Here is a 17,336-nt window from a genome sequence, read left to right as displayed (position 1 = left end):
TCAACCCTGGCCATGAATTAGGATCACCTAGGAAGTTTCTTAAAAATTTCAATGCCAAGGTCCCATTCCAGACCCACTGAAACCAAACCTCCAAAAAGGAGGCCTTCTTTTTTAAGCTTACCAGGGGAGTCTGATGAGGTGCGGGTACACACCACTGCTCCACACCCGAGAAAGCCAAAGGCTGCCTACTCAATCAATAATTAGGTGAGTCTCAGCTGCACAAATTAGGAGTCTACAGTTCATTAGACTCAAATGTTTTCCCATCTTTCGCTATCCAGTATTTTGGTTCCTATCACCCAAATGAAGGAAACAGGACAAGCAGAAAGAATAAGTTTATAGATATGGGGAAAATGAGGCCAAGTAAGTTAAATCGGGGATTCCCAAACACGTCTGTTCACCTACCATCTTGAAACTTTTATTTTTTAAGAATTTTTATATTGATTTTTAGAGAGAAAGGGAGAAGGAGGGAAGAAGGGAGAGAGAAAGAAAAAGAGAGAGAGAGAGAGAGAGAGAGATTGATTTGTTGTTCCACTTATTTATGCATTCATTGGTTGATTCTTATATGTGCCTTGACCAGGGGTCAAACCCACTATCTTGGCGTACCCGACTGCACTCTAACTAACTGAGCTATCTGGCCAGGGCCGAAACTTCTAAAAACTGAGACTTCCAAACCACAGCTGAGACTGCCCTAATCTGAATATCTGGGAGGTGAACCCTGGAATTTTGTCTGAAATCCTTCAGGGGTGGGGAACCTTTTTTTCTGCCAAGGGTCGTCAGGATATTTATAACAGCATTAGCCTGCTATATTTGGTCAAACTGTAATTAACTTACCCCTAATGCCTTGGCAAGACCAATGACTTCACGGGCCTTATATGGCCCATGGGCCGGACGTTTCCCACCCCTGCTCTAGGAGCTGCTGCAAGCTGGGCCACTGGGCATGACCCTATGCTGCCACACCCGGGATGGGGATACTGCCATGGGGACACATGCTGGCTGCCACGCCACATGGGGAGTGAGGAAGAATCACAACGAGCACAAAGCCCTCTAAAGCCAAATATGACCTCTCAGCCATGTCCCCTGGCTTTGCCAGTCTAAAATGGGCCATTCCCTGTAATTTAGCCCCCTTCCCTCTGGAAATAATTCTCAACATTTTGAACTGATGACAGGCCCTCCCAAGCCATAGGCTCAGATCCAAGGATAGGTAGGAGGGGGACAATTCTGTCCCCAGTGACGTGGGAGAATGGGAAGCAGTTCAGGTTTCAAGCCCTGGAGTCTCTGAGAATCACTTCCCAGCTGTCTTTGCAATCTGGCCTTTCTGCTTTGGGATGGGCCTATAGACTTGGCCAGCTAAGGTCAGAGCCATGAGGCAGCTTGAGAGCCCAGACTATCTTTAGGGTCTTTCTTTTCTATAATCCCCCGCCTCACCACAACCTAAGCTGCTCTAAGAGCCTCACTACATGATGGTATAAGGTGAACTGATATTTAACTGGTATGTGCAATATGACCATATCAGGTGCAAAATACTAAAATATTTCTTCACTGGTTAATAACAGGTGCTGAGCCCCAGCCTCTGAAACTCCCTGAACCGGCCCACAATCCAGGAACTAAATATCCACATCAGTGGCCACCAGGAGTTCATTCCAATACAACAGCCAACACCTACTCTGACTGATAAACTTTGGTCTCTACTGATTGTTAAATATTTTGAATATCAACCCTGGGCATATGCGGAAGTGTGACCCCTTCAAGGGCTTCTGCGTGCCCACAAAGATCAGACCTAAACTCAAGGAAGGATGCTTCTACTCAGGACTTCAGCTGAACCCTTGCTCCCTTACCCTGCCCTCAGCATCCTGCCTGTCCGTGACCGTCTCTCACCTCTGTCCCCATCGTCTTCTGGCTCCTCCTGCAGGGCCTGCTCCAGCACAGCCACATCTCCCCGGGGCCCTGCTAGAAGCTCCTCATGGGACACAGCCTTGTTCAGTGAGGGTGGCTGTGGTGGCGGTGGCTGTGCCAGCTTCTGCCGAAGAGCATTGATCTCCCGGCGCAGCATGCGGACGCGGCGGGTCCGGGCCCCACTGGACCGCATGGCACTCACCAGGTCCAGTTTCTCCAGCAGCTCCTTCAGCTGCACCTCCGTGGACAGATGAGCCCGGTTCTCTGGGATGAGGATGTTGTCCACTGCCAGGGAGAAGGGAGGAGAGAAGGGGCTGAAGGACCTGCCTAGCCCAGGGTAAGGGGAAGGGGAAGGGGAAGGGGCTGAATCCTTTGGATGCAAAATACTCTCCTGGAATGCCTGAGCCTGTGACTTCCAGCAACATCACTGTGGGGCCTTGGCCCTGGCACCACAGCTGTCCATAGGGCAGCCACAAGGACAAGGTCAGAATCTGGGAAACATGTGCAGGAAACATTCCACAGTCACGATTATGGGTTCTACGGAGCAGGCACGAGGCAGCTTGGCAATCCCCAGGCCTGAGTGACTGTTTGGCTGCTGCCATTGAAAAGCAGAAAACGGGCCAGCAGAGCGCGGGCTCCAAGGCAATTCTGTTCTCTGCACTCTCTGTACCCTCCGCCTGCACTCTCTGAATGAGCCACACACACAGCCGCCTGCCTTCACTACCCCATGCCCCAGCGCCACACAGAGGGTCTGGGAGAGGAAGACCCCAGTGAGGTCTTAGCTTTTCAGACAGACAGCTAGTACCTGATTCCCCTTTCCTACCATTCAGGAAGTGCTCAGTGAATTAGTTAAACTTTAATCTTCGGAACTATTCCAGCCACAAGCAGATATATTCCAGCCTGCGCCTACCCCCAGCTTTGCTCCTGGAATCTACCCTACAGCCCCAAGGTCCACTTTGATCCCTGGCTTTCTGGGCTCTGTCCCTGTGCCTCCTCCTAGCCCATCCTCCCCACCCGCCCAGGCTTCTCACCGTCTTCCCAGGAAAAGCGATAAAAGTCCTCCAATTTGGGTGACTCGGGCAGGTGGGTGCCCCTCTCGGGGTCATAGCCGATGTTCTCTGCCTGCCGCCGGGCGTGCCGCAGGATGGCCCCTCCCAGGTCCCGCAGGCGGACAGCTGCTCGGTGGAAAATTGTGTCTTTAGCATTATACTTCATGCAGTTGGAAACTATAAGGTTAAAGTCCTCCTCAAACTCCTCCAAGGTGTGGTACAGATGGGACTCCAGCTTCCGCCTCATAGTAGAAAAATCCATTGGCTTGGATATGAATTCCAGGTAATCTGGAACCTAAACATATAAAACCTGTACAATTACAACAACCATTTACTAGCCAAACAGGCGTACCCTTCACCGGCACTCCAGCCTCCCCATTCCCTGGTTTGACCATTCTGGGCTCACTTAGAGCCCCAGGGCCCTGGCCCCCCCTGGTCTGCTGACCCCTTACCATTGGCAGTCTACTGGCCTTGCCAGACACCTCCAGTTTTTGTACACTGTCATTCAACCCGCTCCTGGCCTTCGCAGATCATTCCCAGTTCTTGAGGGGATCACTGTTCAGGAACTGGGGTGGGGGGAACTTGCCTCACTCAGGTTGACGGGTTCAGCAAAGATGTGTGCGGGATCCTTCTCCTGCAGCAAGTCCAGTGTTGTCCTCAGCAAAACATTGAATGGCATCAGCTCTAGCTCCATGGCAGCCTGCTGGACCTTGATCTGTGGGAAGGTGGGGAGAAATCAGGACACCCCTCCCCTTGAAGAGGCACTAAACTTTTTCTTTATAGCTTGACTTTCACCAATTGTGTATAACAAATTTTCACAGGCTATTAAGCTGACCATTTTATTAGGAGTGACCACCTAACCCACAGCCTAGAAATAAAGATACCAAGAGCTACCCCTATGTGGATGTTTCCTATGTATCAAGCACCACACCAAAACTTAAGAGTGGTAATAATTATATAGTTGACCCTTGAATAACACAGGTTTGAACTGAGCAGCTCCATTTATACATAGATTTTTTTCAATAAATATTGTTAATGTATGCTCTCTTCCTTATGATTTTAACATTTTCTTTCCTCTAGCTTATTTTAGTGTAAGAATACAATATGTAATACATATAACATTCAAAGTATGTGTTAGTCAACTGTTAGCAATAAGGCTTCTGGTCAACAGTAAGCTACTAGTAGTTAGGTTTTAGGGAAATCAAGTTATATGCAGATTTTAAACTACGCTGGGGGTCAGAGCCCATAATGCCCACATTGTTCAAGAGTCAACTGTAATAATAATGACTACTTTTATAGTCCTTTCTAAGTGCCAAATAACATTTTAACATTATATATAAGTGAGTACATGAGGTAAGTATAGATGAGGTATTTTACGAAAGGAAACGGAGGCACAGAGGGACTAAGTAACTGACTGGCCCCAGGTCACACAGCCAGTAAGGGGCAGAGCTGGGACTACACCCCAGACAGCCTGGTTCTGCAGTATGTGCTCTTGGTGGCTATGCCACACTGCCTCTCTACTCACATTACCTCAATTAATCAACACAACAACCCTGAAGGAGAAACTTATTATCCCCATTTTATAAATATGGAATCTGAATCATCATTAACCCATGGTCACCTGGCTAAAGAGTAGGGTCTGACTTAGTTCAAGGAGCACAGAGATGATATAAAATGTGCCTTGGGCCAGAATTCCCACCTGGTGTGCTGAGATATTGATCCCACTGGCCTCTGGAATGTCTGGGTTGAGCTGGGCTGACCTGGGCTTCCAGGCTCATCCCCTCGGGCAGCAAGCAGCTTCGCATATTTACAGTAGTATGCTTTACTATGTTATATTCATGTGTGTCCTACTATGAAAAGGTTGGGAAGCCATGGATTAGACCAGTGATGGCGAACCTTTTGAGCTCGGCGTGTCAGCATTTTGAAAAACCCTAACTTAACTCTGGTGCCATGTCACATATAGAAACTTTTTGATATTTGCAACCATAGTAAAACAAAGACTTAAATTTTTGATATGTTATATATTTAAATGCCATTTAACAAAGAAAAATCAACCAAAAAAATGAGTTCGCGTGTCACCTCTGACACACGTATCATAGGTTCGTCATCACTGGATTATACTATGAAAAGTCCTGTCTCCTGGCTGCATCAAAACAGGCCTGCCTGCTTCCTTTCCTCTTTCATTTCTATGAACCAGAGGCAGGAAAAAAAAGCTCAGGTGGGAATCCAGGCCTGGGATGGCAAACAGTGGGAATCCAGGAGAAGGTCCTGAGATGTCCTCCATGCCACCCATGCTAAGTATGGCAAGAGCTACCAGGTCTCAGAGGTAAACTCAGGCCTTGCGTTGGGGCTTACCAGAGAAGTGGAAGTTTAGAGAAAGAGAGAAAGGAACATTCCAGTAACAGCTACTATTCCTGAACCAGAGAGAACAGTTTTAGCTCATCATTCATTGAATTAATAGTATTTATGCTTTAGCCAGTTTGGCTCAATGGATAGAGCATCAGCCTGTGGACTAAAGGGTCCCAGGTTCAATTCAAGTCAAGGCCACGTACCTTGGTTGTGGCAAGTAGAGGCAAAGGGAAGTGGCAGGGGCACATGCAGGAGGCAACCAATCAATGTGCTTCTCTCACATCAATGTTTCTCTCTATCTTTCCCCATCTCTCTAAAAAAAAAAAAAAAAAAAATCAATGGAAAAATATCCTCAGGTGAGGATTAGAAAAAGAAAAAAAAAATTACTTTTAAAAAAATAGTATTTGCTTTCGTGGACTTACAAAGTAGGAGGTCAAAGTTTGATTCCCGGTCAGGGCACATGCCTGGGTTATGGGCTCAATCCCCAGTGCGGGGCATGCGGGAGGCAGCTGATCAATGATTCTCTCTCATCATTGATGTTTCTATCTCTCCCTCCCTCCCTCCCTTGCTCTCTGAAATCAATAAAAATATATTTTTAAAAACACAGTATTTGCTTTATGCCATGTGTAGAGAACTGCAGTAGGTACTTCAGGGAGGCAGAGTGTCAATAATGATGATGACAGAAGCTGGCACTGTAGCCCCTCTGCTATAGGCCAGGCACCGTTCTATGCTCTTTGTATACACAAGTCATCTAATCCTCACAACAACCTTATGTGGTAGGTTCTATGATTACCTCTATTTCACAGTTGAGGAAACTAAGGTATAAGGAAATTAAGCAACTTAATGTCACACAAGTAGTAAGTGGCAGAGCCAAGATTTAAACCCAGGCGGGATGGTGCCATAGTTCATATTCCTAACCCCTATGCCACACTACCTATCTCAGCATTTCCCCATACTCAAAGACTTAAAATATCCTTGAATAGATGTTGGGAAATTTAAATGACTTAAGACCAAAAGTGTTTAAGGGCCTAGTGAGGACCCTCAGAAGTTCCCAGGCCAGAGGTGATGGCCATCAGAATGGCCTGAGAAGCTTTTTATTGTGGTTTTTTTTTTAAGTTGTTTTTTTTTTTTTAACATATTTTTATTGATTTCAGAGAGGAAGAGAGAGGGAGAAATAGAAACATCAATGATGAGAGAGAACCATTGATCGGCTGCCTCCGGCACGCCCCTACTGAAGATTGAGCCCACAATCCGGGCATGTGCCCTTGACTGGAATTGAACCCGGGACCCTTCAGTCCGCAGGCCGACATTCTATCCACTGAACCAAACCAGCCAGCTAGGACAGCCTGAGAAACTTTGTAAAATACTCAAGGCCAGGCTATCCCTAGAGTCTGAGTCAGAAACTCCAGGGACTGGCCCAGGCATATGATATTGAGCTTATGCTTGAGGCCACCAGAAGCTGAATCCCCAGATAGCCATCAGCAGCACCACAGAGCAGTCAGGCCTGAGAACCCATAATGCTGGGCAAGCAGGGGAGAAAGTTTGCACCAGGTCTCCTGGTGACACACTGACAGGGGGGAAAAAGTTCCTGAACGAGAGCCATGGGGCTCCGAGCTCCTCACCTGCTCCCGCTTGAGCTTCTCTCTTTTCCGAATCAGCTCGATGAGCAGCCGGGCTCGCTCCAAGTCATGCCGCAGCTTCTGCCAGTATTTCAGCTCTTCCTTCACTGCACTTGTTTTCTCGTCCTGCTCTCGCTGCAGGAGGGAAGGGAAGGGAAAGGAAGGAGCTAGGGGCCTCCGTCCTGCCCAAAGTCCTCTCCCTAGTCAAGCTTCATGAGGCCTTGGCAAGTAAGAGCCCCAACCCCTTCCTTGACTCACAGTCCCCGAAAGCCCCTCCACCCCCTCTCCTTCCTCCGGGGCTCTCCTGACCCTATAGCAATGTTTCTTCACTGCAGCACAATTACTGCCCGGGTGAGATCTGGACCACTCCCCCTACCCTTGGGGACACCAGAGAGCACCTGTGCCCCCTCGGGACTGGAAAGAATTTCAGAGGAAACTAATAGACACCTCAGGATAGAATTTCACCCTAGAGCAGGGGTGGGCAAACTTTTTGACTCAGGGCCACAATGGGTTCTTAAACTGGACCCGAGGGCCGGAACAAAAGCATGGATGGAGTGTTTGTGTGAACTAATATAAATTCAAAGTAAACATCATTACATAAAAGGGTACGGTCTTTTTTTTTTCAGTTTTATTCATTTCAAAGGGCGGCTGTAGTTTGCCCACAGCTGCCCTAGAGCTTCAACTTCGGGCTAGAAAACAAAGTGTTCTTACTATAAGCTTGTACTAACTGACTTTAAAACACTTCCACCCCACCAAATACAGGACTGCAGACCTAGAAGTTACAGTGCAATCGGGAGAAGGAAGAGTGTCAGGCTTTGATGCACAAGGGCACAACAAAAAGACAACAAAAAATGATCAGACAGACTGAATATAAGATGTTGAGAGGGTATAAAATAGAGAGGATCTGAGTGGGTTGGGGTTAGGTCAGGAACGGCTTCTTGGGGGAGGAATCTTACTAGGTTTTCACATGTGGATATGGATGAATAAAGCAGTAAGGAAGGCCTCTTTTGTTTTGTTGTTTTGTTTTTAAATATATATCTTTATTGATTTCAGAGAGGAAAGAGGAGAGAGGTAGAAACAGCAATGAGAGAGAATCATTGCTCAGCTGCCTCCTGCGTATCCCCTACTGGGGATTGTGCTTGCAACCAGACATGTGCCCTGACTGGGAATTGAACCGTTACCTCCTGGTTCATAGGCTGACACTCAACCACTGACCACGCCGGCTGGGCAAGAAAGGCCTCTTTTGGAACCGAAGGAACCATAGAGCCAAAGTGTGGAGGCATACTTAGTGGTTCTTTGCTTGGAGAAAAATGAGCTGGCCAGAGGAGAGAAGCTGGAAAATCACAAAAGCCAAGAAAGATCCAGAACCCAGCTGACAAGAAGCCTCAAATGCCAGGCCAAATAGCCTGGAGCCTGGACATATTCTGGAAAAGGAAGTGACAGGATGGAAAATGGTGTTAAGACATCACCAGTTGTAGAGCAAACAAAGAATGAGAGGCTGGTGACCACCTAGATAGAAAGCTATTGCTGAAATTAAAGGGATATGGGTGAGCAGTGTAGCTGGAGAATGGAGACAAAGGGCCATATACTGATAAATCCCCCCGAAAAGCTTAGGGAGGATTAACTGTGGCTTGTTATGGAGAGAAGAGTCAAGGGTAACTATAAAGGTGGGAAACGTCTGAGATCATGACAATAATGGGGAAATACGTTTACTGAGAGGAAGGAAGATAATGAATTCAGCTTCCAATACCTGAGCTACAGGAAACATCTACATGGACATCTACAGTTCCTGTGCCCTAAGGGACTGAGGGCAGAAAACGAGGATGAGGACAAGAGGAGAAATCTGGAGTGACTACTTCACAGTTATTTACAGCTACGAATGTACAAATTCTCCAATCAGACAGGCAGGCAACTGAGCCCCTGGGAATGTTACCATTAAGGAGTAAGAAGTAGGATGGGCACAGGGTGCAGTCTGTGGGGTGGAGGAGGGGGGAAATGAAGTCACAGAGAAGTTCTAAGACAAGATGACCGGCGTATCAAATGTAGCCCAACAGTCAATAAAGTGAGAATCTAAGGAAAGACTTGCTGAGCTGGGAGGAGGTCACTGATGTTCCATGGGAGGCTTAGGGGAGCACATGGACCATTCTGAGGAGGGCTCAGATATAGAAATACACCTCAGTACTCAGTGACAGAAGGCAAAAGTGAAATCAGACAGAACGCGGTGGGTAGCATGTGTGGGAATACTTAAAGGCGGAAGTAATGGAGCAATGAGTAGGGAGAGAGAACTAAAGATGTTAAAAGTCTCTCAGGCCCAGCTGGCATGGCTCAGTGGTTGAGCGTCCACCTATGAACCAGGAGTTCACAGTTCGATTCCTGGTCAGGGCACATGCCCAGGTTTCAGGCTCAACCCCCAGTGGGGGCGTGCAGGAGGCAGCCTATAAATGATTCTCTCTCACCATTGATGTTTCTATCTCTCTCCTCCCTTCCTCTCTGAAATCAATAAAAAATGTTTTTTTTAAAAGTCTTCACCCTCACAGAAAACATTAAACAGATAGCAATTCCAGTTGCTAGTGACTAAAAGGTCATGACAATTGGGCAGGCTGTGCACTACAACTTAGGTGGTAAATTTGTGTATTTTCTATGAAACATTTTTTTGGCACATGGCAATCGTGTCTTGAGTAAAGTGTGCCTTTTCCTAATTCATGCAATTGAGTGTTGCCTGGCTCTCATTCATCCCACTTCTCCCTTTCTGCCACATTAAAGGGTTTTCTCCACATACACAGAAAGCTGGGCTTGCTCTCCACTATCCCCTACAATTTGCTCCCAAGTCAAGCTTCTCCCATCCAGAAGGAGATGCTTCTGGTCTGAAGAGCTCTATAGTGCTGGAGGTCGTTCCTGGGATAGACCACCTAGAGGGGTGATCACATATAGGCAAAGGCTCCAGAGGGTTGGGGGCAGGGGGAGCCCCGACCATCACTCCTTCTTCACTCTCCACCTCCAAATCACCATGTCACCTACCTGCTCGGCATTTCTTTGGGACTGCAGGTGGGAATGCAGGCGCCGAATGAGGGGGACACCGTTCCGTGCCTGCCGCTTCAACAGCCAATAGTTGTGAAGCCGCTGCATGAACTGGTTTTTCCTCTGAAAGGAGAGACCACTACAGATCTTGTTCAACCTTGAGTAGAGGCAAAGGGAAGTGACAGACAGGGTCAGTGGGCTGACCAGATTATACCCTCCTCTCCAGACCCTGGTTCATTTATGAACCTTACAAAGGAAGACAGAATAAAGTGGCCAAATGCCTCACCTCAGAGAAAGGCTTGAAAAGGACAGCAAAGTGAAGCAGCTCAGATTCACTTGACTTTCCACATCCTGCATTGCAATCCTGAACCTCTAAAACAACCCTCTTCTAGAAACCCTGTTTCCTGCAGTTATGGACTCCTGAGAAACAGGTCTGTGCCCCAATGACCCAGCCTTCTCTTGATAAAGGCAGCAAGAGAATAGGAACTTGAGTAAGCTATGAGCAATGTGGTCACTATTTCCTGTGGCGGAGGGTCTCACCAGACCATGGAGTAGTCCAGGGCCAAGCTGGAAGGAAAACCAGCAGGCTACTCCCAAATGCAACCTCTTGGAGTCATCTGACCTCTGGTTTTTTCATTAAAAACCTCAGCAGCCCCAAAATGTCTGATTTTGAACCAAAATATATATTTACATGGATCTAAGGTATACGAGGATGGAGAATCTAAAAACAGCCTTAGCCTTACTGTCGGGGTTTGTGACAGGAAAGGAAAGAGGTAGGAAGGGAATTAATGAGAGCCTACAATCTCTATCCTAATGCCCATACTGAAAGGTGGGTTAACATTATTCCCAGGTTATAAAAGATGGAAAGGCAGCCTAGGAACAGAGGCTGAATAAATTGTTAAAGTCACTAACGCAGCTAATAAGATGATGGAGCTGGGGTGGGATGTGAATCCATGATCCCTTGGCTATTCCATGCAGTGCTCCATACTGGTTATCTACCCGGTAAGCAAAAGGCCTCAGCGCTCCTGTGGTGTTTCCACTGCGTTTCTCTTCATCTCACTCCACTGAAAGGAAGATACGCATGGCTAAACAAGAAGGCAGACCCTAAGAAGAATGGGCATCTTGGACTGGACATAGCTCACCTGGGCCTTGCGTCTTTCCACAGTCAGACATTCTTGCCCCAAAGCCAAGCTTACAAAATCAGGGCCTAGGGCTTTCCCCAAAGGACAGATCCCCCACCAGTGCCCATGCCAAGCACACCTGCCCAGATGCAGGCAGCCCCCTCCCTCTAGAACCTCTTGGCCATGGAGGGTCCCAATAGCATTTGTGCAGATAGGAAAAAGAATAATAATAAAATAGCAGCAGCAGCCATTTATTGACAGCTTACTATGTGCCAGGCACTGTGCTAAGTGCTTTACTTGTATTATCTTATTTCTCACAACCCTATGAAGTAGGTTTACTTATAAATAAATACAAAAAATAAGTAGCTTGCCAAAGGTCACACAGGTAGTGACAGAAACAGGATTCAAATGTAGGTCTGTCTGGTCCTTAGCCAGCCTGCAAGACACATCTTAAGAGCAGACATGGCAAAAAGTCTAGCGCCAGGGCATAACACCCTATAGATGCGGACTAAGCATTCACCCACTCATCCTAGGCAGCAGGGTAGCCTGAACAGTTCTCTGACTAGAAGATACATTTCCAAGTCGAGGGAATTCTAACTTAAGCCATGGCTTGCAACAAGAGCCTCTCCCTCCTGACCTTCCATGCTCTTGTGTCTTCTTTCCAAATGACAAGTCTAGTTGCCTGTTTCCCTTGTATAACTCATTCCCTCTACCCTCTAGTATTCCTTTATCCCTATTCTTCTCATCCAGTGAGAGAGACAGCAGGTATAGAACCTACAGTTGAGCCCCAGTTGTGGTCCAGAGTCAGCCACTTTCCACCTGGTTCCAGCCCTTAGAACAGGACTTGGCATATAGTAAGTGCTCAATAAATATCTCAATGAATAAATAAAGGAGTGAACAACTTTACCTCCAGTGGCCGCGGTTTCTTCATCTGGGGGTGTGGGAGAAGGTGCAAGGACTACATTAGATGAATAATCACCAGGATTCCTTCCTGCTCTAACATTGTATACTTATTTATGAATATCACTCTAGAGATGAGCCTCTGCTGGAAAATCTCCTGTCTCTTGTTCTCCGCCAACCTCCCGCCCCTCCAACAGTTCCAGAGACTTCTCCGATGGTGTAACAGGCACACTGGTCTCCTGTACACTCAGCAGGCTTACACTCAGCTGAACCGAGTGATCCTAAATCTAAAAGCTTCTCAGGAGGAGGAGTAGCATGTACTCCCCACACCACCACCACCGCCCCCCCCCCCCCCCCCCCGAAAATCCCTACCATTCCCAGGGCCAAGCTTTCTGGACAGCAGAAAACCATGCTGACCCTGCAATGGGAAGTAACTGGATCACTGTAGGGGTATTTAGAAACATTTGGGTGGGTTTGATGTTGTCACAAAGACCAGGCAATGAAGGAGGGGATTCTCCTGGTATTTACAAAGACCACAGATGCTAAAATAAACACCTAGGAACGCATGGGACAGTCCTAATAAAGAATTTTCCTGTCCAAAGTGCCACTTGTGACCCTACTGAAAAGTACTGCCTTAGACATCCTGTCACCTGAGCTTCTAAGCAACTTAATTGTTTGTCTCACCTTGAACCAAAGGAAACACGTTGTTCTGAGAACACAATCAAAACCACAAACCAGACTAGGTAAACCCAGGGCCCAAAGGAGAAATTTGAGGGCACAGAAGAGAACAGACGTTCATCGACAGTGCATGGGAAAGGCCACCACCAGCCCAAGAAGAAACCATTAGTCTCTAGGGCACCCTCCTGGGCAGATTTACCTGTAAGAGGGTATCTGTGGGACGGTGACCAAGGGGACAATGGAGGGCATGTCTCGACCCACTTCCTCTGGTTCCTTCTTGATCTTTTGCTTCAAAGTCATCTTGTTCTTCTTAGACACGCCTTTGAGGGGGCCACCTACTCCACCTTGGCCTTCATCTTCCTCCTCCTCTTCCACCTCTTCTTTGTCTTTCTCCTCCCCACAGCCTCCCTTCAGCCCTTCCTCATCCCGAGGCTCACTAAGGCTTCCAGGGGAGTCACCCTTCCTCCTAGCAGTGGCAGCACCTGGGGGTGAGTGGGCCTCACAGTAGGCAGTCTTGCGCACTGTGAAAGTGGTGCCATTTAGGCTGGTTTCGCGCATGGGCTCAATCTTCATGAAGAGCCCGGCCCGCTGTGCGCACGTCACATGAAAGGCTGTGTAGCAGTTCACCTTCTGGCACTGGATGGCGGCACCCAGCCCCTTCTGCTTGCAGATGTAGCAGGTCAGTTTCCAGCGGGCAGGTGGGATGTTGTCAATGCCCTCAATGGGCTCCAGGAACACAGTGTTAGCAAAGCAGACTTCAGGGATCCAGATAGCACACACCACGTGGGCCCAGTGCCCGTCGCTGGTCTGTTTGAAGGCGCCACCTTTATTGGGGCAGAGGACACAATCCACAGGCCGGGAGGGAGACTGCAGGCAGCAGCGGCATAGCCACTGACCCTCGGGGATGTAGGGGACGCCGTAGCACTCCTGGTGTACAGCCAGGTTGCAGATGTCACAGAACAGAATGACGTTGCTATTGTGGCATTCGTCATCCAGGCACACACAGCAGAAAGCATCTTCGTCAATGAGTGACTGCTGGGCCCCACTGCTACGACTCTCCAAGTATGACTCCTTCTCAAGCCGGTCTACCAGCAGCTCAAAGGTGTCTGCCGACACCAAACTGTACCCATCTATTCGCCGCTTCTCATTCACCATGTCCAGCCAGGCAAGGTCCTCCTCATCCATGTCATACTCTACCTCTGCATCCAGGTCTTCAGGCGGTTTCTCAATGTAGCGGTAGTAGGCAGCAGGCAACGGGGGTGCTTCCGGCTGACTGCCTGAGTCCACCAAGCGGAAGCTGGGCTGCGGGAGGTGGAAGGATGTGCCGGATGCATGCTTGGAACAGGACTCCTTCTTCTTGCCCTTGGATGAGGGTTTTTTGGACTTGCCAGGGAATTGAGGCTGCTCGCTGTTTTCCTTGTTACTATTACATTCAGTGATATCCTGGGCAGTTAGCTCATCCTCCGTGATGATCTTGAGTGGGTCATAGATGCTGATACGATGCAGGCGTCCATCAATGTCCACCTCAACAATCCGTTGGGCCTGGGCATATGTCAGGGTCTCCCGAGTAGGCGAGCACTTGAGACTGTAGGGGGATGGGGAACGTCGGCCCTCGGCATTCTGCCGTGACTTCTGGCGAGGCTTCCTCATGGCACCTGGGAAGCAAGGGGACAGGCCTAAGGAGAGAGCCCAGGAGACAGTGACCAAGCGGCCACCAGGAAAGAGGACTGGATACTCCCTGTCTAAACACTCTGTCCCTCAGATGGCCCCATGGTTTACTCCCTCACCTCCTTCAAGTCTTTCCGAAAACATGACTGCTCAGTGAGACCTTCCCTGACCACTCTCTCTAAAACTGCAAATCCAGCCCTAGACAGTTTGGCTCAGTGGATAGAGCGTCGGCCTGCAGACTGAAGGGTCCCAGGGTTCGATTCCAGTCAAGGGCACATGCCCGGGTTGGGGGCTCGATCCCCAGCAGGGGGCGTGCAGGAGGCAGCCAATCAATGATTCTCTGATCATTGACATTTCAATCTTACTCTCCCTCTCCCTTCGTCTCTGAAATCAATAAAAATACATGCGTTTTAAATTGCAAATCCCTCTCTTCCACCGCAATCTTTCATTCTGCTTTATTTTTCACTATCCCACTCACCATCTTTTACTGTGCTATGGAATTTACCTCTTTATCATGTACGTCTGCTTCCTCCTACTAGAATGGAAGCTCCCTGAAGGGAAGGATTTTTTCCTGTCTTGTTCACTATAACCCCAGCGCCAGGAATGGTGCCTGGCTCCTAAGTAAGCACTCAGTAACTGGTGAGTGAAAGGAGAAATCAGACGTGCACGATCCCTGCCTTCTAGAAGGTCTGTCTGATTGAAGGGACAGAAAAGTAAACAGGTCATTACAATGTAACATAAGGCTGTGGAACAGCTATCTATGGAAAAGGGGGGGGGGGGAGGTTATAGCTTTAGAAAACAGGAACAGCATGCGTTTTCAAGCTCTGGACATGCACAGTCCCATCAAAGGATCCAAAATGCACAGGTTTAGAACCACTTTACTATGATCAGAAACCCTACCCAGGGATGAAGGAGTGGAGGCACATGAAATGTCTATCTCATGTAGCCTAAAGATTTCAAACTAGTCTTCAGGGTTTTATCTGCAAAAGGCGGCATTTGGGATGCACTGGCCAGTACACCTCTGAGCAGAAGCTCTGGGAGAGGCCCCAGGTGGCACTGAGTTGTAAACTGAACTATTGGGACCCTCATTAGACCTAAGGCTAAGGTAACTGGGGCGCTATCGGAGGTAAACGCTCGATGCATTCCGTTTCAAAAGTCCCTCTCTCCCAAAACACTTCTATCCAGCCCACCCTTGTGCAGCCAAGAGAGGGACTGAAGTTTTCTACATCATTCTCTGGGAGGAGGGAACCATGCAGTTAGTGCGGCCATGGTAGCAGGAAAGATCTCTGGGGAGATGCTGCCTGGGGTGCGGGTGGGGACGTGAAAGGGTATGAACAGGGACAGGATTTCAAGGAGAAAGAGAGTTGGTCAGCTTGGTTGAAGGGTCCACCATCCTTATCTATAAAGCAGTGATGGTGATGATTAGCACACTTTTACAAACTGCAGGCCCTTTTACTTTTAATACTTCTCACAACCAGTCTGGGAGGCATTTTACAGATGGAGATAATATCTATCATAAAAGCTCAGGAAGATGTCACTCAACCCAAGTGATAAAGCTACAAGTCAAACCCAGACCTTGGACCTGCTCTACTTATCCGACTAGGAGGCACGAACCCGAGGCTCTGATCCTGCCCCTCGACGACCGGAAGTCAGTCGCCCCATCTCTCTGGGCCTCTATACGCCATCATAAGGCCACATCAGTAACGTCTACCTCGAAAGGGCTGCTATTTGTCAGTGAGGTATTAAGGTCCTCATTTACAAGGCCGTCTGCGCCCTAAGCCGGTTTGGCTCAGTGGACAGCGCGGAGGCCTGCGGACTGAAGGGTCCCGGGTCCGATACCAGTCAAGGGCATAGGCCCCGGCTGCGGCTGGATCCCCAGTAGGGGGCGTGCAGGAGGCAGCCGGTCAGTGATTCTCTCTCATCATTGATGGTTCTATCTCTCTCCCCCTCTCCTTTTCTCTGAAATATATATTTTTAATAATAATAATAATAATAATAATAATAATAGGCCTTCCAATCCCAAAGTGTGACTGAAACATTAAAAACAACAACAACGGGGCTGAGGAACAGAGCCAGGCAGGCACACATCCTCCTTGGAGCCAAAGCAAACCATCACCCCAGCAAAGCTGTCCGGGTTCCAGAGGCCCCTGGCCCCCTCCTGCCTGACAAATGCCAGCCCCCGGGCAGCCTGGGCCAGGAGCCCCGCTGACGGCCTCCCCTCACGGGCCTGGAGACCCCGAGGCGGGGTGCACATCCACCTCAACGCAGCCCAAAGTTTCCAGAGGCTGCGGCCCCTTGGATGCAGCTCTCCCCTCCCGCCCTCCCACCTCCGGGGCAGCTCAGGTGTCCCCTCGCCCCCCCCCCCCCCCCCCCCGCCAGCAGTAAGTAGCTAAGGGGCCCTCTTCCGCCCACCCCAGCTTCTGGACACAGGGGCGGGCTCCAGAGGGAAAGGGCTGCTCTGAGGAACAAGAAACGCGTTTCGCCCACAAGGCGCTTACAGTCGTTTTTTGGCGGGAGATTCTCATCCCACACAACCCTTTCCGCAACCACACCCCCAAATATCTCTAACACCTCAGAGGTCTTCTAGACACCCCGAGACCCCCGCTGGCCCACGTCACCCAGGTCCCAGAGAATGAGGAGTTTCTGCAAGTGAACTGTACGCCTGCGCCCCTCAGGAGGTACTCATGAGACGAGGACCGCAGCCTAGGCTCCCGCCCCGATACGGGGCGACAATTTCCAGAAGAAGCTGGACCCTTCGGAGGAGAAAGGAGGGGATACGATCACCTCCCCACAGAGCAGGGGGCGAGCGCGCCAGGCCGACTGACGCGAAGTGTGACCCTCGGACAGAAAGCTCGCACCAGGGAACCAGCGGGGCAGAGAGGCGAGCCCCCATTGGCCGCCTCGCCTGCCGCTCAGGGGAAACCGGAGCGCCCAGGGCCACTCAGGGGGCGGGACTCTCCGCAGGCCTGGCCAATTGGAGAGCGAGGCGGGGGCGGGGCCCGGGTGCTCCGCTTCCAGGGCCGGGGGAAAACAAGATGGCG

General features: G+C 49.3%; 1 protein-coding gene across 1 annotated transcript in view; it reads right to left on the bottom strand.

Annotated features, from left to right (window-relative positions):
• Positions 1-14,277, bottom strand: part of BRPF3 (bromodomain and PHD finger containing 3) — a gene marked incomplete at its 5' end in the record, with an annotated part of 33,370 nt that extends 19,093 nt beyond the window's left edge. Inside the window, 6 exons of the mRNA XM_081093590.1 lie at positions 1,876-2,178; positions 2,925-3,237; positions 3,529-3,657; positions 6,914-7,045; positions 9,929-10,085; positions 12,827-14,277. Of these exons, the coding sequence (XP_080949716.1) occupies positions 1,876-2,178; positions 2,925-3,237; positions 3,529-3,657; positions 6,914-7,045; positions 9,929-10,085; positions 12,827-14,277 (2,485 nt within the window). The remainder of the gene's footprint in view (positions 1-1,875; positions 2,179-2,924; positions 3,238-3,528; positions 3,658-6,913; positions 7,046-9,928; positions 10,086-12,826) is intronic.
• Between the last annotated feature and the right edge of the window lie 3,059 nt (positions 14,278-17,336).

The sequence above is a fragment of the Myotis nattereri genome (genome assembly GCF_964212035.1).
Source record: "Myotis nattereri genome assembly, chromosome: 6".
Taxonomy (NCBI): Eukaryota; Metazoa; Chordata; class Mammalia; order Chiroptera; family Vespertilionidae; genus Myotis; species Myotis nattereri.
This window is presented reverse-complemented; position numbering and strand designations above follow the sequence as displayed.